This window comes from Enhydra lutris, unplaced genomic scaffold, assembly GCF_002288905.1.
Source record: "Enhydra lutris kenyoni isolate GAN:26980312 unplaced genomic scaffold, ASM228890v2 scaffoldscaffold16, whole genome shotgun sequence".
Taxonomy (NCBI): Eukaryota; Metazoa; Chordata; class Mammalia; order Carnivora; family Mustelidae; genus Enhydra; species Enhydra lutris.
The window spans coordinates 16,122,780-16,144,147 of record NW_019154100.1 but is presented as its reverse complement, the minus strand read 5'-3'; the positions used below and the strand labels follow the sequence as shown (position 1 = coordinate 16,144,147).

At 36.1% G+C, this 21,368-nt stretch overlaps 1 protein-coding gene across 5 annotated transcripts in view; it reads left to right on the top strand.

Annotated features, from left to right (window-relative positions):
* The window catches only part of LOC111147309 (diacylglycerol kinase beta), a 630,133-nt gene that overhangs the window by 101,046 nt on the left and 507,719 nt on the right, over nucleotides 1–21,368 (top strand). For all 5 annotated transcript variants that reach the window (XM_022503292.1, XM_022503290.1, XM_022503289.1 and 2 more), the window contains 2 exons: nucleotides 9,241–9,381; nucleotides 20,489–20,538. In XM_022503292.1, the coding sequence (XP_022359000.1) occupies nucleotides 9,241–9,381; nucleotides 20,489–20,538 (191 nt within the window). The remainder of the gene's footprint in view (nucleotides 1–9,240; nucleotides 9,382–20,488; nucleotides 20,539–21,368) is intronic.

Sequence of the window (21,368 nt, the reverse complement as noted above, 5' to 3'; positions counted from 1 at the left end):
AAGATATTTAAGATTGAGAATAATAACAGCCACCTCTGAAAGAGTTAAAGTACTTTATTTTTGGTCCCTCTCATTGCCCATCCAATATGGCAATGGTTAATTGATTTATGCTATTAAGCCACAATATCGTTAATGAACGTAATTCTTTTTATGTTTTCAGTAAACCCAGAGAATCATACTGCAGATAATATTTTTAGTCAGAAAAGGAGAAAGAATTTCTTTTTGTCTATAAGGAAATTAATCAAATTAAAGACAGAAAATTATACAATGAAAATGAAGTATTTGAACCTTTGGGAAAATGTTGTTTTGCCAAATGACCTTACTGGATGTTCTTGCCAAAAGACACACTTCATTAATTGTGCTGAGAAGAAATTATTACTCTTATCAGGACTGTCTTGAGGATATTAAAAATTGTGTGTGTGTGTGTGTGTGTGTGTGTGTGTGTGCACGCGCGCCTGTGCATGTGCATGCATATTTTCACCATAGGTAGCTTTATAGGTGTTTTGTGTCTAATAAACTATAAAGTTTCCACAGTGCAAAAAAAGGGCAGACAAGGTCCCAAACAACACAAACTGAACAGGATTCACAGCTTGTGTGACTAAGAGATAGGAAGCTTCTTGGCGCATAGTAGGCATTTAAAATACATTTATGCATTTGTTAATGTTGATGGACTTACATACCTACATACAACTGCTCTAAAAATAAAGATAACTCCTATCTGTTGACCAATTAGTGTTTATTTACATCAAGCATTACATTTCTTATGTTTTTATGGTACCAAATTCACTCTTCTTTTTTTTTTTTTAAGATTTTTTTTTAATTTATTTGACAGACAGATCACAAGTAGGCAGAGAGAGACAGGAGGAGGAGGCAGGCTCCCTGCTGAGCAGAGAGCCCGATGTGGGACTCGATCCCAGGACCCTGAGATCATGACCTGAGCCGAAGGCAGAGGCTTTAACCACTGAGCCACCCAGGCGCCCCCCCCAAATTCACTCTTCTAATTATTATTAGCAGTAGTAGTAATCTACAAATTCTTCTACTTTAATAAATCTTTTATCCTGAAACTCTGAAAACTCTTCACTGAAACCACAGAAGAATCTATACCTCAAGGCTGTATTCGTAGTAAAATTACTGTCCATAAGAAAAAGAGTCCCCAGGCCTCCCCTTTAATTATTAAATGGGTTTGAATATTGGACTTGATTATATAGGTTTCTTTATTCTTCTCTCTGAATATTCTAAGTAAAATGTTTGTCTTCAAATTGGCCATCTTTACCATTAGATTTATTCATCCAGTATAAAAGGATTTTTGAATTTTCAGTTATATGCTAATGATTACATATTAAATAATAGTATTAAGATTTTTGTGCTGTCGTGTTCATGAATACTATTGATAGTTTTTTATTCTAATAAAGGTAAATATGTTATTTAGTACTTTTTGGAGTCCAAAATCAGTCATAAATTTTTTTCTTTTTTCTTTTATTCCTTTTAATTTTTTTTAGATGGGGGAGGGGCAGAGGCAGAGGCACAGGGAGAGAGAATTTCAAGCAGGCTCAGTGCAGAGCCTGATGCAGGACTCAGTCTCATGACCCTGAGATCATAACCTGAGGCAAAATCAAGAGTCAGACACTTAACTGACTGAGCCACTCAGGCACCCCCAAATCAGTCATAACTCTATTTAACTTGTGATATGCTCTAAAATACCTAGTAATAGCTAGAAAAAAATGCAATGGTACTGACTTTTGGCTTGGATCCATTAGAATGAAAGCCCTATAAAAATGAGACTTTTTTAGGGGCACCTGGGTAGCTCAGTGGGTTAAGCCTCTGCCTTCAGCTAGGTCATGGTCCTGGGGTCCTGGGGTCCTGGGATCGAGCCCTGCATCGGGCTCTCTGCTCAGCAGGGAGCCTGCTTCCTCCTCTCCCTCTGCCTGCCTCTCTGCCTACTTGTGATCTCTCTCTCTCTCTGTCAAATAAATAAAAATAAATAAAATCTTAAAATGAGATTTTTTTAATCTACTGTGTTCAGTGCTTTATGCTAGAACTTGGTTTTACATGACTAATAAAGGTTCTTAATATCTATTTGGTTTTTTTTTTAAATAAAGGCATGATAGTTATATACCTATTGGAAAATGCAGATAAGCAAAAAAAAAAAAAGTATCCACAATCCATTTCCGTATAAAAAATGCTGGTAAAGATTTGGTAAATATGAATATATGCATGTTTATATTTACACATGCAAATGTGTGTGTGTGTGTGTGTGTGTGTGCGTGGGCGCGCGCACACCTCACAAATGTGTTTTATTATAAATGGCCCAAGGAGTGGTCTGAATGGAAGATGAACATTTACAGCTCTCAGCTATGACTAGGATTTCTAATTTCATTCCAAAGGTTTATGAAATAATCAATGTACACACTCTTAAGAGTCTTAAAAACCAGACTCCAAAGACAAAACGTCATTTATCGAGAGGCAGGAGACAAAGTCCTTTGATTTAGTTTTCCCTCTAGCCCCAGAGAATTATACTTCACGTAAAATCTCAATTCGAACTGCCTTTTGAATTGTGATTACCCTACTTATCTTTGACTCTTTTCTGGCAAATGTAAAATGGAGATAATAAGTGTTCCTGCACTGGGTGCTGGGGGACGCAAAAAAAAAATAATGTATTAGCTACATTATAAGTGTTCAGTGCATTTCACCTATTACCATTTTTCATTAAACAAATTATTTTCCAGCATTTTAATTTGCAAACATAGGGAAAGATCAAATTCAATATAGCCCCCCTCCCAATGTCATTCATTCTGAAAGAGTACAGTAAAAATTATGGAGTATTACTGGGATTTTTTCTGTTTTTTTTTTGTTTGTTTGTTTTATTTTTCTGGTTTGTTTTGATTTTTGTTTTTTGTTTTATTAAGATAGAATTGACATACTCACTGTGTAAGTTTAAGGGGAACAGCGTACTGGTTTGACTTACATATATTGTGAAATGATTGTCACAATAAGTTTAGGTACTATCCATAATCTTATATAGATACAATAAAAAACAAAAGCAAAAACAAAAACAAAAACATGTTTTCCCTTATAATGAGAACTCTTAGGATCTACTCTCTTAACAACTAGCATTTACAGTTACATCATATAGTAGTGTTAACTATAGTCATTGTGTTGTAGCTTAAATCTCTAGAACTTACTTATTTTATAAACAGAAGTTTGTGCCTTTTGACTGTATTCCTGCAATTCCCCTCCTTCCACTTCATTCCTATGACTTGTACTTTTTAAAATTTATTTTTATTTTTTTAAATATTTATTTCAGAGAGAGAGAGAGAGACTGAGTAACAAGAGAGAGAAGGAGCAGGGGGAGGGGCAGGAACCGGGAGAAGCAGACTCCCTGCTGAGCAGAGAGCCTGACATGGGATTCAATCCCAGGACACTGGGATCATGACTAGAGCCAAAGGCAAACGCTTAACTGACTGAACCACCCAGGTATCCATACTTTTCTTTTTTTTTTTAACTGAAGTATAGTTGACACACAACATTAGATTAGTTTCAGGTATACAACAAAGTGATTCAACAAGTTTATAGGTTATGCAGTCTATGGCTTACCCACATACGTAGCTACCGTCTGTGACCATACAATGCTATTACAATACCATTGACTATATTCCCTCTGTTGTACGTTTTGTTCCTGTGACTTACTCATTCCATAACTGAAAGCCTGTATCTCTCATTCTTCTTCATCTCTTTTGCCACCATCGTCCCAGCCCCCTCCCTTTGGGTAACTGTAAGTTTCTTCTATTGTGGGTCTGCTTCTGCTTTTTTGTTTGTTTTATTTCTCAGATTACACATATGAGTGAAATCACGTGGTATTTGTCTTTCTCTGACTGACTTATTTCACTGAGCATAATACCCTTTAGGTCCATCCACGTTGTCACAAATGACAAAATCTTAACCTTTTCTCGTAACTGCATAATACTCCATTGTATGTAAAAGATGAATTATGTTCATCTATGGATGGACACTTGGGGGTCCTTCCACGTCTTGGCTCTTGTAAATCATGTTGCAGTACCCATAAGGATGCATATATCTTTTCAAGTGAGTGTTTTCATTTTCTTTGGGTAAATACCCATTGGTGGTATTGGGATTTCTTTTTAATGTGACAAAAATAAAAGTTATTATAACTTTTTCTACATGTGGTAGTTTTATTCTCATACTTAGGGATACTCAAGAAACAGAGTAATTCAACCAACTTTCACTCTTCTTCCTGTAGACAGTATGTCTCCAGCACTAATATGGTAGCCATTAGCCTGATATAGCTATTTAATTTAAATTTAAATTAGTTACCAAGTAAATAAGATAAAAATTCAGTTCCTCAGTCCTACCAGCCATATTTCATGTGCTTAACAGCCACCTATGGTAACACTCTCATATGGAATAGTACATATATAGCGTATTTCTGTCATTGCAGATTATTTTACTAGACATAATTGATGTAGACAGATTTTGATTTTACTTCTTTAAAAGTCCCTAAAGTTTGGAATTAGATATCCTGTCCTCAACTCTTGACTCCCCAGATTGCTACATGATGATCAGAGGTTCACTTTACTCTCTGATTTTCCACCCTCTTGTCTCTTAAAATAGAATTGTAGGGTCAAATCAGACCACTGTGTTTAAGCGTTGTTGGCACACAGCCAGGGGTGTTATTAGTTCCTCCTTCACAGACGTCCTCTGCTTCTACAACATCACCCCCAAAGACCTGTGCTGCAAATCCTGTTCCTTATTATTGTTTGTTCAAGTTTTTGCCAATGTCCAGACAGATGAAATGCAGAGAACGTTCATACAGAAAATTTGCTGGCCCCAGTCTCCTATCAGGGAAGGTATCTCACTGCCTGTCCTCACTTTATGTTTATTTTACATTCCTTGTTGATTTGTAACACAGTCTATCTCATTTTGCTGTCAGTTTGTACAAGCATAAAAGCCGTTATAATGCTATCCTGAGGCGAGTGCAGTTGGAAGGTCACCTCCGAAAATCAAGAAACATCTGACAGTACCAAACAGTTGTTTTGAATCTTGATTGTCTGTGCTACTCGTGGTGACTGTTAACATGGATATTGGAGATCCGACTATACTATGACAGATTGTTTCTAAGCCTCATACATTCCTGAAAATTGAACCAGTATCGAAAATGGAAAAGCCAAATTGCCAGTGTTTTTGGTTTTTGTTTTTGTTTTTGTTTTTTTTGGCCTTACAAATTTAGAAATGTAATTCATGTTACTAGTTTTGAATTTTCCATTTTGAAAGATAAAGGGAAACAATGGATATAACACCACCCTTTTCATTATCTGAGCTACACGTATTTGGCAATAAAATAAACTGGAACAGAGGCAGTAAGTGAACATGAACCCAAAATGTATCTGCCGATGATTGCACCTTGAAGCTAGAATTTAAAGTATCTATTAAAACAAAACATTTTAGGTATTTGTTTCAAGAAATAGAGTGTGTAGATTGAGGTACAATGAAAGTCATGTGCTTGAAGAATGCGGTAGTAGTAGGCAGTGCTCACCTTGACTAGTGCTAACTATTTTGGTAGTTAGAACTTTGAAGAATGTTTATATGTGAGAAGGTGTACAAACACACACACACGAAAATCATAAGTGAAAATGTTCATCAAAAGTGAAAATGGTTTTCAAAGTACAATAATTATTCCTAATGAAACTTAATGCAGTCTAATTACAATGCTTATTTTTCCACTGCATTTTGTGCTTTCTTGATCATTACAGTATACATGTGTAGATATACATTGGTGTGTGGACATAAGTGGTGTCTGCGTGTGTGTACTCGCTTCACTTTTGTGAGGAAATATTCAAAGAAGCATAACCTTGGGCTTGTCAGTGAGCTTGCAAATTGGGTGTCAGTCACTTTTTTTTTAAAGCTAAATATTGGCCACTTGAGGCCAAAGTTTTACCCTGCTTTATGTTCAATTCCGACTCTAAAGAGTTTCACCAAAGGTGGGATGAATTGAAATGGCCTTCCTTAATGGAACATAGAATTTTGAGCCTCTTCATCGGAGGCCACTGCTGCTAAAGAAGAATGCAGGTTACCATTTACTATCTCCTTGAAAAGCTGTAGTCAGGAAATGGGGCTTGCAAATTTTGTTTGCCACTGTGCTGTTTCTTGTGTTCAGAATAAAGCTTAGTATGGTCTGCTTGAGAGAAAAGGAACTTTTTTAGGGCAATAAGGAAAGAAGTAGTGGAAAAGACCTCCAGCCTGATTTAAGGCAAGGGGAAAGTGTATATTAATGGTAGAACAGGGTGGAAAAAGTCTCTACGAAGAGAGATTCAGGCCCCAGGGTCTGCTTTCAAAAAATGATATGAAAATATGGAGAAACATTTTCACCACAGAAGCGAAAATGAGCTAATCTTGAGGATGAGAGTAGGAGCAGGAACAAACCTGTGAAGTTTTTTCTCAGTTCGGCAACTCAAGGTTTAGTCGAGTCCTGTTCTATGAAGTTTTTAGTTATGAAGTAACTGAGAAAAAGGTCTTTGACACACCTTAAAAGTCATTGCAAAAGTGTCTATTTTATCACTCCCAAAGGAGCCGAAACAAAAACTTTGTATGGGTTTCAGGAAGAGTTGGTTTGTTTTTCAATGTGTGTTGCCATAGAAGCCCATAATTTAAAAACAAAACAAAACAAAACAACAACAACAAAAAAAAAACAACTAAGTTTTTTTAAGTATACAACTGTTACATGACTATGATACAGCTTTCAGTTTACAACATGTCATGGACAGAAAATGAAAAATATTTACTCATTTGCCAAAAATCATTTTAGTCTAATAATACACTTTTTCAGAAAGGTGGGGCTAAATATAAATTATATTTGTATGCTTCTGTTCAATATGTGTATTACTTACAGGAAAGGCAAATGGAAAATTATGTGGTCTTTACATGCTCCAAATTGTTTATATTCACTATTATGAAAGCTGATAAAGAAATACCATGCATTTTAGCTTCATACAAACAAATGATCATGAGGTGTTCTAAATCAGTGAAAATATATAATGGGGTTGGCATTCTTTCAAATGGATGTCATAACAGGTTCTTTTCCCTTTTTCTTGTTTTGTTCTGAGGTTTTGTGTAAGAGTTAAATCCAGCTCATTAAATCATTTCAGTACCAGAAGAGGGAGGAAAGCAGAGAAGAGAGGATGAGCTCATCAGACAGGATGGGTTAGGTCATAGTTTATCCATCATAACTCAAGTGCTGTGTTTTCCAAGTTAGGAAGTTATGGTCATGTCAAAGGTCAGCGCCAAAATGTCTTTTATCATAAGTTGGAACTATTTATTCCTGCAGCTGGCCAAACTTCAGTTTTTGTGCTTTAGTTAGATGGAATCAGCCAGGTATATATATATTTTTTGAAAATTTAGGATTGCCTTCAATTCTCTGCCTTCTTTTATTTTAAAAAATAACTGTATTAGTTTGTATTAGACACGCAGTAACACTTTTGTTAAGAAAAATCAATTTGTAATTATATCTCCTTTTTAATAGCTATAAACAGAATTAGAATTAACGTGAAGCATAGAGCTGTATTTGAAATAAGTACGACTTGGGTAAAAACACAAAACTGAAAGATGTGAAGCAGTGTTCTTCAAAATGTGAACTGTGATGCCTTGATGGGTGGTGAATTCAATTTAGAGGATCTTTGACAGAATTTTAAGAATGAAATAGAAGAAAGGAGAATATGTTAACACAGAAAAGAAAGCTTGAAGCAGTTATGAAACTTACTAATGTTGAGAGGCAGAAAGGGGAGGGTAAGAAAGGGAAGGAGAATAAAAAACTGGATTCACATGTAAATTGTTTTTCTTACCTTTTCTTACTGTTGGCCTTGAACAAAAAGTCTGTCATCCTTTAGTGTAGAATAAAGAGGGTGGTTTTGCCAGCTGTGGAACTCGAAGCCTGTAAAATGGGAATATTGTGATCTACCTCAAGGAGTTAATGTGGGAATTAAGTGAGACGATCCATGTTAAAGCCATGTTAAAGCCAGCATGGTTCTTGCCACATATAGGACACCCAATAAATGTACCTTTTATTACGAGTAACACTGTGAATGAGGAAAGTTATTTCATAATCCATTAAATGACATGCTGGCTATCTTGAGACGGCTGGAGGAGATGCCAGCTGTTCCATCAAAGTTATTCAACCAAGGAAATACACAAGAGTTCGAGATGTGGTGAGGTAGAAGCATTCTTTGCACTGATAGGCTTGCAGAACTATATTTGGTTGGGATTATTCCCTCCATTCTAGTAACTCCTGGTTGATTAGGAATCTTGTAGCCATTCAGCCCGTTAGCCATTTCACCCAAGCATCTCTTGTTTGCCAAATAACCTTAAAGAATAATTGGGGTTTGCCTTTAGGTCTTGTGAGGCACACATGATCTGTTTCACAGCCATCTGTGTTAGATGGAATACACCATTTATTGTAGAAGAGTTTCAGTTCAATCATTATCAGCTAGACAATCTGCGGTCATCATCTCTTGCAAACAGACATTCGAGTCCTCTACCCTTGTCTTAGAATAAGCACAGTGAATGGGTTTCAGAAATAAAGTTATGAACCATATTAAAACTAAAGTATGGTCATATGTCCTTATCTCTCTAATTAAATGTCTGTCATGTTTAAATGGATTATTGTTTATGTTCCCTTTCTTATTCATGGGCAGATTTCTTGATGGGAAAAAGGATGTTTTATTCATGGTGCCCACAAATATTTGAAATAAATACCTGTTTTTCTGAATGAATGATTCCTGATTGTCAACATATAAATCATACTATGACAGACTCAAGTCTCTTCTTCAGTGTTTCTTTAAAGGCCAATTTTAATATCTTTTTAGCTGATTTATCATTGTCACTCCCTAAAGCAAAGAAAGGTGGAAGAGAAAAGTGGTTTTTCCTGTGTTTAAATCTGTCTACCAGCTCACCCTGGCCAAGAGGATTCTGACCCCAACATGCTTGCTCTTATAGGCAGATGGAGCAGTCTCCATGTTCCTGAATATCCCAAAAAAACTGAATTATTTACAGTAATCATAGAATATATCTGGCTCTGCTATCCTAGAGTTCCAGGGAATTTGGCTATTTTTTTACCTAAAAAATATAGTTCTCTACATGGTCTATATGTTAATCTATTTTCTTAGGTGTCTTTTTCTTTGAAAGCACTGTATGGATATTTTTAAGAATATAAAGGCAATTTTTTTTTTCCAGGTCTGAGAATGAATAAAGGTGCCATCACCCCTCCCCGTACTTCTCCTGCAAATACGTGTTCCCCAGAAGTAATCCATCTGAAGGACATTGTCTGTTATCTGTCTCTCCTTGAACGAGGAAGACCGGAGGATAAACTTGAGTGTATGTGTTTCTTTGTTTAGTTTACTTATCATGGCAAGGGTTAGGGAAGGGACTATCTAGATAGTAATGAGTTTAAAATTGGATCTACTATGGTTGTCTAAATTTTCGTTAAATGAAGTAACTTTGGTTAATAAGTAAAAATTCCTTCAATTGGGAATCAAACAAAGGATTTTACTAATCTGTCAATTTCAGGTTTACATCAAGTTCCATTTATTACGGAGTATTTCTTGAGTGTATTGGTCTGTCAAATGGCTTTCTTGACTTTCCCTTAGTTTGGTAACATGATGATATTGGAAAGTGTCATTTGAGTTGTTTTGGAAAAAACCTTTATTTCTAGTATGTGAGGAGATCTTGCCCTTAGTCAACAGTGGGGTTCACCGTACACAGACAAGGTGAGTATTGGCCATTTTCCTTGAAAACTTCAGCACTTATACTTTCTTTCCCAGGGATAAATGATTTCTCACATGTCAAGCTTGCAAGTTTAATGTATTATAAGTAAACAATAGCTCTGTTGCTTTTTTCTACTATAGAGCAGATATTTCCAATAGAGAATTTCTATCTAGTTGAAAGGAAGTGAATGGCTGTCTTTAATTAAACTATAGTGTCTGAGCTCTCTCTGGTGGCAAATTTTACTCATTGCAATGCAGGAAAATATTTTTCAAATACTTACTCTAAGCCAGCATTTAATAATCTAGTCTGTCTCCAAAGCCCCTCCTAAACGTAGAGCTGGTGGCTTATTCAGGAGTCTGATTAACTTGATTATATTGGATGGTATTAAAATGAATTAAAAATTCTTGCTACTGAAATGATAGTGAAGATATAAATCCTAAGTTTGATATTTTCAAGTAGATCTAGAACACTGTGATGTTTCAGAATTATGATTTGAAAGCATGTTTAGTTAATCTAATAGTAGCACGTTGATAATATTCTCTTACTAATAATGAATTTACCGTAGTGTGACTATTTAAGTCACACCTGTGTAAGTTACAAATAAACCATATTAATACCATTTTTAAAATACATATTTATTATTCCTAAATGTTGAATATTTGCATTTCAAGATTTATTTGTATTCCTAAGGACATACAGAAATCTCTCTCATTCCAAAATAAATATTAATGTTCAGGGAATTTCTACTGAAGCGACAGCCAAGGAGAAAGTTTGCTCAGGTGTTATCAGGTCCGTGTTCGGGAAGATTTTCAACATACAAAGGCACAGACCTTTTTCCAGGTCTGAAATGGAATGGAGGCACTGTCACTCCTGTTTAACATGCTCTTTGTGTCACACTTTAATTATTTTTGTGTCGAGTGGAAGCATTTTAATTTTAAGGTAGAATTCCTAAGAGGCATACTTTTAAGTTTTCAGTGTGAGTTTATGAATCATCAGTTTTTGTCCACAACTGTAGGCAGAATGGTAACCCACATATCACTTAAAAATACTTAATGAATCAGATCAAACCTGACATGCCACTGACCTCCTTCCTTTATGGTTTTCAACCCCCTTTCCTCTCCGCTGTCTTTGAATTTTCCAGCTCTTTTTTTTTTTTTTAACATTTTATTTATTTATTTGACACACACAGAGAGAGAGACAGACAGACAGACAGCGAGAGCAGGAACACAAACAGGGGGAGTGCGAGAGGGGGAAGCAGGCTTCCTGCTGAGCAGTGAGCCCGATGTGGGGCTTGATCCCAGGACTCTGGGATCATGACCCAAGCCAAAGGCAGATGCTTAACTTCTGAGCCATCCAGGCACCCTTTCCAGCTCTTTTCCAAACCTGCATCAGATCCAGGCATGTTGGCCATTTTCCTTAACTGTTGCTTTAGACTCTTGTCATGGGTAAACTTGTTGGGGCCTGACACCGTCACTGGGTTTTCACCAGACTCTTCAAAGTAGATGAATGCCAGCTTCAGAACGCATGAAGGTGTGCCTCTGACCCTGCTCCACTCTAGTTCTCATCTCTACTATCCTCCAATGTGGAGGAACTTAACCTGGTCCTTGATTATCGGGACCTTGTTTTGGTCTGTTTCTTAAATGCTGGTGCCCGGCCCTTCCCTACATCAGTTAATTCAGAATCCATTCCTGTCACTCACTCTCCTGTGCGTGGACTAGACATTGTTCCTCTTCCGCCATCAAACACTTCATGTATTCTTCTGTAGTTACACATTTTTAAATTTTTTAAACTTGAAATTTATTTTCAGTAATACTTGAAAGAAATCAAATGTTTGTGGTTAATTTAATATAAACTTATTTCCAAAATAAGTCTGGAACTTATTAAACATAATATAAACTACAGGAGAGAAAAAAATGGAAAAAACAATTAAAATTAGCACAGAAATAAATAGGAGTCAATGCCCAGTACAATTAACTTTGGGTGGTGAATGCTGAATTCGGATCTTAATTTCTAGGTAGCTGAACAGAAAGGAATACAGGCACACTGGCTTAGGCCAGAATTTCTTACATTTTATCACACGTAACATCACCTGCAGGGCTTATGAACACAGTTTATTCTGGGCCCCAGATGCAGGGTAGGCAATTCAGCAGGCCTGGAGGGGGCCTCAGAATGTTCATGTATAACAGATGTCCAGGGGATGCTGATGTTGCCGTTCCGGGGACCACATTTTGAGGAGCCCTGGTTTATGTGGTTCCTCTGGTCCATGAAAACACACACATGCAGTTTCTCTGAAAGGAGGATTGTTTCTTGGAATTGTAGAATGGCAACAGTTTTTGGTAGGTTCTCTGGGTTATTAGATAAAATAATGGCATTGCTGTAAATGTTTATAAAAGAAATACTTTTTCCCCCAAAGTGATGTTTTATAAATCTATTTGTCACTTGCTGTCACCTCTCATCTTCCCACCTGTCTTTTCTGCCAGGCATTTACCCAATGTTTAGAATAAAGATCGTTTTTTCATTGAAAGGAAACAAACAGGAGCTCTTGAACTTTCCTCCGATTGTATGTCATATCTTCACTTTACTTGCTGCGATCGTATTTTCTCACTGAGAACTTTGCTCATACCGAGGCCCGATCATGTAGATGGTGTTTATTCACCTGCTGCCGTGGACCCTTGCATAGTATGTGTGCATGTGCGAGCGTGTGCATGGGGTTTTGTGTATATGTGTTGAGGTCGTGGGGGATTCCATTTTCCTCTCTCCTTATGGGTGAGAACGCTGTACCAAGGTTGATCTGTCCTCTCCACCCAAGCCTGCTACAGGACTTTGTGGAGATCCTTTCAGTATCTTCCTCTTTTAGTTTCCTTGCCTTTCTCCAATTTTGTGACCTCACCCCCATTTTATTTCAGTCACCCACTTCTGCAACAATACCCTATGCCTTACATATTCCAAAGACTGTTCTTACTCTAAAATTTTAAGCTCTCGTATTTTACTTTGACCACAGACTATGGTCACTTAACTTCCCCCTTCCTACTTTCAAATATAGCAAAGCACAGTATTTAAGAGCCTAGATTCTTGGTTTCACTAATTGAATGCGGCCTAGCTTTGACACTTATGAGTGACTAGGACACATTACAAAAAACAAAACAAAACAAAAAAACCAACCCTTCAGGCCTCAGTTTCTCCAGCTGTAAAATTGGGATCATAGTAATATTTATCTCATACATTACAATATCTGCTCACGTAAATTCCTTCACATCTACTAGTTCACGTTAAATGTTTGTTCTGTGAAATATAAGTTGAGTATTCTCGTCTCTTAAACATTTCCCTTCCTCCTCAATTTGCCTTTTGCCTTTTGCTCATTGGACCCTCATCCCTTCAACTATAGACTGACCCCATAATCCATGATGCCAGTCATTCTTTGACACTTAGTTTCAGGCACCCAATTTCTCTGCTTGTATACTGAGGTGGCAAAGAGTTAGTAAAATTAAAAAGATCATTCTACGGGTTATAACTCCACTCAAAACCTGAGCTGGCCTAGCATGCCTTCAGTGTTTTGCTGGTCGTCAATTTCTTCAGCTAAAAGTTAATCCAGATGCTTCATTGTTCCAACACCTACCTATTTAATCATCATCTCGCTCATTAGGTGTGAATTCTTGTAACTTCCTTTCATGTTACCTAGAACCTGTCAACTCCTAGACATTTTCTTTCCTCTTCTTCTTATGACTCAGGGTGAATGTGTCCCTTTGACAGTTCCCTGTTGAATAATACATAAACTGAAGCCCTTACTTAGCAACTATAAACTGATTGGACTCTACAGTTTGATCCCCACCCACTTTGTCAATCTTGCATTTACCTTTGAGCTCCACACACGTGCACGAACAGTGTCCCCGTCACGTGGATCTACGTTTCGATCATCAGACACAAACCCCGAACCTTTCTATCTTTGCACCTTTGCTTCTAACGTGCATTTGCTGGGAGGGCTCTTTCTCAGCGTATGTCAGGTCCAGTGCAGTGCACGCTTGAGGTCCAGCTCATGCCATGATTCCTCTTGCCACCTTCTAATTGAATACATTTTACTCCTTCCTGTACCCTTGTGCTGTGTCTAACTTCCCACCCTATCAGCTACCACGTGTGTGTTTATTTTAAGAGACAGATGCTAAGTAAATGATACTTAAATGGAATTGTATTGAAGTCAGTGGATGCTTGAGAAGAGAAAAATAATGTGAATTATTTAAAGGATGAAATAATACTAAATTCATTTTTACTGCAACTCTTAAAAAATATTTTATGTATTTATTTATTTATTTTTTGAGAGAAGGAGAGAGAAAGAGAGAAAACGAGTCGGGGAGGTGCAGAGGGAGAGGGAGAAGCAGACTCTCTGCTGAGCAGGAAGTCAGACTCCGGGTTGGGTCTCAGGATCCTGGCACCGTGACCTGAGCTGAAGGCAGACGCTTAACCAACTGAGCCATCCAGGCGCCCCTGTACTGTGACTTTAAGATAGGTACACCAATTTGGATTGGTGTTTATGAATTGTTCATGACTTAACTAAAATAACTTTTGTTAGCTTGCATTTAATGAAAATGACTGAAGAGAAATCGGTTGGAAAATAACCAGAAAATAGATAACTGACCCACAGATAATGAAGACTAATCTGTACATTGAAGTCACTGGTATGTATAGTATTAATCGTAGAACTATTGGATTTAACATTGAAGAGATCCTAAGTATCAGGTTAGTCAACTTTCCTATAGTGTCAATGAAAAAAACTGAAGCCCAGAGATACTGATTATTAATTATAGCACTAGTTTATCTGGCTGTGACTAATACCCATGATTTCTGCCTTTCTGTTAAAGTGCTCTTTTTATTTTGAAAAGTTTCCTTTCCTTATCTTTATTGTCATTTCTCTGAAGGAAAAAAGGAGAAAATATTGCTTCATTGCATTAGATGTCACAAACTCCCAAGCAGCTAATTTTTTTTTTCACCTCTGCCCCAAAAGCTTAAGTGGGTCTTAAAATATATAAAACAGTAAAAAATTATGAATTAAAAGATTCCAGCTTATATGCCTTTAAAAATAAATTTTCTAATGCTTAGTAACAAATTCCATATTAATATTTTTATTATGAATAATATGGTATGCCAAGTATTAAAACACTGGAGTGTATTTAGTAGAATGTTCAAGGAGAAAACAGATTAAAAACTTGCAAATCTCTTGGAAGGGAAAAAATTCTAGATATAAAGAATGAACCTTATATTGCATAATATGCCTTTGCCCTGATCTTTTAACCAAATTCATGTGTGGGAGCATAATTGTTTCTATATAAAGGGAAATTACATGAACATAAAAATAGAAAAAAAGTGGGTTAAACTAACTTGTAACTTTGAAAAAGGTAGTCACATTTGGAAGCTATCATGTTGACAGAGTAATTTTAATATTGGGCTTAAAATATTTTTGCACCTAAAAATCTATATCCTTATTATGTTAGTTTTAAGAATAAGAACTATTTGTTCGATGTTTCACTTGACCTTGGAGCTTAACTTTACTTTTAAATTCTAAGAAGAAATAATCTTAAAATAATATTTGAAGCTAGGATAATTAGTTAATTAATATTATCAGTATCATTCTAATGTAGTTTTAAAAGGGAAAGATTGCCATAGGCTTACCAAGACATTTTCCCCCCCATGGTGCTAATATCTGCCTTTTTTCTTTATTTCATTAGTTTCTCTGTATCTACATAACCAATCAATTTCTGAATCCTCCACTGTAAATTCTGGTTTGGAACTCTGTGCCCTTCAATCGTTCTTTAGTCTTTTCATTGTTAGTTACTTTCTTCTTTACTCTTGCTCTGTCTTCCTAGAACCATTATTTTTGGATACAGATACTCCCAAGACAGAAATCTAAATTACATTTTCTTTCTTTTCTTACTTTTCTCCTATTTTTGTTTCTTTGTTTGTTTGTTTTGTTTTGTTTTTGACATCTGGAACCTTCTACATCTGTGATAAGTTTTTGTTTTACTACTTCTGTCATGCTTTTAACTTCACAGAGGCTTCATTTTGTTCTCAGCCTGATTCTTATATGCTTCTCTTGTTGTATGGATTGCAAATTTCCTCTTACAAGGTTTTATTCTGCCTACCTGCTTTGTTGCTGTTTGTTGTTGTTGTTATTTTCCCCCAAAGTACTTGTTTTGGAAGGACTCCTTGGTGTGATGGGCAGGTGGGTGTGTGGGTGAGGTTTAAGTGTGACTCACTGAGTTAAGGAAGAGGACTTATCCTTTCAACATTCACTACTGAGACTTTCACATAAATACCTTGTTTGGGCGGTAGTACCCCTACCATCCTGAGCTCAGCATTCCCTTAGTTTGAGTGCTATAGAGTCCCAACATCTAGTCTTCCGCTGGGGTAGGAATCTGGCATACCGTCGGGTAGAGTGTGAAAGGTGGCATTTGAGGGTCTAACTTCTTTCTGTGAAGATTGTCACTTCATTTTCCATCTCATCACCTTTTTTGCGCAAATCTTTGCTTCTTCACTACCAGATTACATTTATATTTCTTTGGTTTCTAAGTCAGTCAGCCTGTGTTTCCCAGCTTCTTAAATTTGCTGGTTCTTTTTTCCTCTCAGATTTTCCTTTTTTTTTAATTTTTTTAAGATTTTATTTATTTATTTGACAGACAGAGATCACAAGTAGGCAAAGAGGCAGGCAGAGGGAGAAAGAGAGGGAAGCAGGCTCCCTGACAAGCAGAGAGCCTGATGTGGGGCTCAATCCCAGGACTCCAAGATCACGACCTGAGCTGAAAGCAGAGGCTTATCCCACTGAGCCACCCAGGTGCCCACCTCACAGATTTTCTTTGTGCTTGTTGATTTATGCCTATCGCATACCATGTTGTTACTCTAGTGGCTGTTCACTACAAAGCTAAGGTAGGGAGGTGTGTTCAAAAGTTCCTATTTTGCATGAACCCCACAGTGATTTTAAATTAGGAAAATAGACACGGCTCTGAAAATCAAAATCCTAGAATTTCTTTCTTTTATTCAGGACAAAAGGAAACTTCTGTTCTCAATTCAACTTGGTCAAATTTAGAGTACCTTAAAGTTAGTGCTCAATATGTGTATGCAATTTTTCTTACTGCTATTCTGAGTAGAACTTAAATTTCTCCCAGTTTTTCTTTGATGAATTAGACAGAATTCATAGACAACCATTAATCCCTATTAATGTGTTTAGAAATCATTTAAAGGATGTCAGGACTTCTACTTCAGACAAGAATGAGCAATGTGTTTTCAGACCAACATCCCTACTGGGAACAACTAGAAAATGTGTATATAGTATTTTTTAAACTGTCTGAAAGCTTCAGGGAATTGTCAAGGCATATTGGATTTGTGGGTCAATTTTCTGGGAGAGGGGAGCCTGGCTTTTGCCACTACTTTTAAATGGCAAGTTCTTAAACAACTAAGGCTGAGAAGCTAAGCAGTTTGAGGAGACTGAGCCATTTTTCTTTAGAGGAAAACAAAAACAAAAACAAAAACAAAACAAATTTGAATTCCAGACTCTTTTTCTAAAGATATATGGTGGTCTCTGTGTGATGTTGAGCACTTTATAATGATTGGCCATTTCTACTATCTTCCATTTTTTAATTATATGTTCGATTTTTTTGCCTTTTTATTATTGGGTTGTTTGTCATTTTATTACTGAGTTACAGGGTTTGTTCATATGTTCAAGAAATAAGCCCTTTGTCAGATATGTGTGTTCTGAAAGGTTCTCAAATCTGTGGTTGGCTTACATTTTTTTCTTATTCTTTTCTTTCTTCTCTTTCTCTTTCTTTTTTTTCCCCTTTCACTTATTTCTTTATTTAACTTTTTTTTTTTTATGAGCAGAAGTTCTAAGCCTGATGAACTTTAACTTAACCTTTTTTTTTTTTTAAATCATTGGTGGTTCATGTTGACTTACCTTACGTTTATGAAGATATCCTCCTGTATTTTCTTCTAGAAGCTTTATAGTTTACTTTAATGTTAAAATTAAAGTTTCATGTTTTATAAAAATAAAGTTTAGTTTAAACTTAAAATTTATTTTGACCTCATCTTTATGTTTGATGTGAAGTTGAGTGCACAGTATCACTGGGAGAGAAAAAAACTAAGTTAATTTTAATTTATTTTTTTAAAATCTTTTTTTTTAAGATCTTATTTATTTATTTGAGAGAGAGAGAATGGGAGAGAGAAAGCATGAGAGGAGAGAGGTCAGTGGGAGAAGCAGACTCCCTGGTGAGTAGAGAGCCTGATGTGGGACTCGATACCGACACTCCAGGATCATGACCTGAGCCAAAGGCAGTCGCCCAGGCAACTGAGCCAGCCAGGCACCCATAGTTTTAATTTTAATTTTTTAAAATAAAGCTGGTTATTGGTTTTATTTTATTTTATTTTATTTTATTTTATTTTATTAGAAGGGGAGGTGAAGAAGGGGGAGAGGGAGAGTATCTTAAGCAGTCTCGGTTCTCAGCATGGAGTTTGATCTGGGGCTCTATCTCATAACCTTGAGATCATGACCTGAGCCAAAATCAAGAGTCGGAACTCAACCGACTGAGCCACCCAGGTGCCCCCAGGTTATTGTTTTTTAAATGATATTGAGAAACACACAGAATCATTAGGAGAGATAGAGACCCAGATTTGGAGGATAGTTCTCTAGGATCAGTGATGAAATTAAGTGCTAAATTAAACTGGGGAAAATCCCATTGCTTCCTCTCTGTGCACAAACAGAGCACCCTTTGTTGTCAATACCCCTGACACATCCAGGAGTCTGGTTTCTCTCTCTCCAACCACTGCTGCTGCTGCAGCTCCCATCACCAGAATGAATTGGGTAGCCCCTTTTCTCTTGGGTCACCAAGATTGGTGATGGATCAGTTGGGTTTTTCTTCTGATTGATGGAGTCTGGGTCATGTGCAAACTCTACCTTCAAGTCAGGCTAGTAAAGACAGGGTATCTGGTGTTTCATCTGTTACTGTGTTTTGTAAAGTGTAGCTTTAGGAGCATAGGAAGAAGTTTCAGATGCTGCCAAAAATGAATGGCAGGTTCCCCCACACAGAGTCCGCTTGTGTGTATGTTTTTGAGCCCGTGTTTCCAACAAGTTTTACCAGGAGGTATAGGGTTTCCATATATCCATCTAAAAATGGTCAGGCAATCATTTATTCCAGGGAGGATTCAGAGTCACTGGTGCCCCTCATTCTCAAATACAGCCAGGCTTCTGTAAATACTTGCCTTGGTCGTGGTACTGAATCTATTCTTAGAGTGGTGTGTGAATTCTTGTCACTTACAAAGTGATTTTTACTATTTTCTGCTTAACTAGAATATCTTGAAATCTTCTTGAAAAGTCTGGCTTAGGATCCAAGTTCTGGTAGGATTTTTATTTCTGAATATTTGTCATTTATTGAGTGTATGAGAGACAGTAATCATTATGGTTTGCAAATAAAGATATTTAGGTCCTTAGCCAGCATAACATTATGTTCCTTAATTCAATGGATACACATTTTCCTCTTACATGTTTCACATCTTGAAAGTCTTTTTGCATTTTACAATAAATAGAACATGATGATTAGATTGTAAGCATTTTTTCCTATTAGCTATATGCAGACTGGTTATAGCATCTTATAAATAAATAATCATATTTTAGGTTGGTGAAATGTAATAATTATTTTTAAGTACAAAAATAGTAATTAGTTAACAGATACATGATCAAGGTCATTCATTGCACAATTATGTCTCCTTTTTACCGATGTCTTTATTTAATATTGTAGACCCCAGCCATCAAGATTCTCCCAGAAATTATGCAAACCCAACAAATACTCTCACTTCCACTTCTCTGTTTTAACAGCTGTGCCATTCTTCTCTGTTTATCTCAAAATGGCACCTGCAGCCCCTTCTCTAGTCTCCTGGTGGTGTGTGAATTTATGAGGGAATCCTTAGGCTAGAGAGGCCCACTGTCCTCCTGCTTTCCTGTGCTCACTATTGCAGAGACAGGACTTTCCTTTTCCTTGTTTAATTCAAAGAGTGGTTATCCTCTGAAAGTACATCTCAGATTGCAACAAATACACCATTATAACCGTGATAATTCATTTTGTGTCTTGTTGTCCTGCATCAGAAAAATTCCCTTATTTTGCATGCTGCTTAGAGATCAACCAAAACGATGGCTTAATTTGTGTAGTGACCTACAGCTTTTCATATGCATTTGTGTGTATCATTTAATTTTCACGAGTGTGTCTTATGACAGGGTGGTTATTCTCATTTGACAGATAAGAGAACAGTGTTGGACTTTGCTCATGTGCTAGTGGATCGCAGATTCCAAATTTGGTTTCCAGACCTCCAAATCCGTTTTGTTTTTTCTTATTCACTCTGTCCTTTAATATCCCGACTCCGAAGATCTAACATTCCTTCTCTTCTTTTATTTTTGAGTTTTCATTTAATGATCTTAAAATGTAAAAACTGAGCAAAAATGGTAACTTTCAGTGTTTTCTAGATATATAACAAAAATTGTTTGACCTTATTTATCTGATATTTAGTATTTTTATTAATTGACTCATTCATTCTCAAATTAACTTGAGAAATGATCTTACAAATCAGTGTTTTTGAATAGGAGAGGACTGAATATTTGCTTTTGATAGGAAATTTTAAAGAATATGTCTTTTACTAACATTGATCTTACTTGCCTCTAATTTTTTTTCAACACCTTTTTTATTTCTAGTTATGTTTCGCCTCTATGACACAGATGGGAATGGCTTCCTGGACAGCTCGGTAATTTTTTTCTTTAAATTTTCTGTGAAAATTTCGAAGTAGTTTGTTCTGAAAATGCAATGAATAAATTTATAGCTATTACCACAGAAGACACACTTAATATAATTTCTATGCACTCACACAGCATTTTGATCATCCTACTTTTTGAAGGAGAGTGATCTGAAAAATAAATAAATAAAACTGTTAAGATTACAATTGTTCTATTGAATAATTTTACTAGAAAAAAGTGACTTTTTATACATGGAAAGATAAAAAAGACCCCAATGTTGTTTGAATAATACATGAGAAAGTTGAGACCATTGATCTAGAAAGAAAAAAAAAAATCTGAGGTTTGATACTAAGAAAAATAACAAGAATTCCAGTAGAATTGAAAGGAATTATAAAGTTAATTTAATCATTTTATCATTTTTTCCATGTTTTAAAATTCTTTTAGTCATATATGCTATTAAAATACATATATTTATAAATTGCTTTAACCAACTTTCCTTTTTAATTTAAATTGTAACTTGTACTCTTTATCATTTTAGTCATAAAAATCAATAGGAGAATAATACCATCTCTGAATGATTTAACTAAAAGGAATATTTAATGCTTATTGTATTTGTAATATACACAAATCATTGATAGTTTTCAAAGGAGTGATTAGATTCTTAGTTTTACTGCACAAATCAGTGCTTCAAATATAAATCCATCCAATAATGCATTTTATATTTGTTAGTGACACATTTTTCGTATATTGACTCTTCTGTAAAGGAAATAGAAGAATCTTAAAACATAGCAAGTGTCAGGCTATGGAGATCTTGAAGTATACAGGTACCTTAAATAACAAA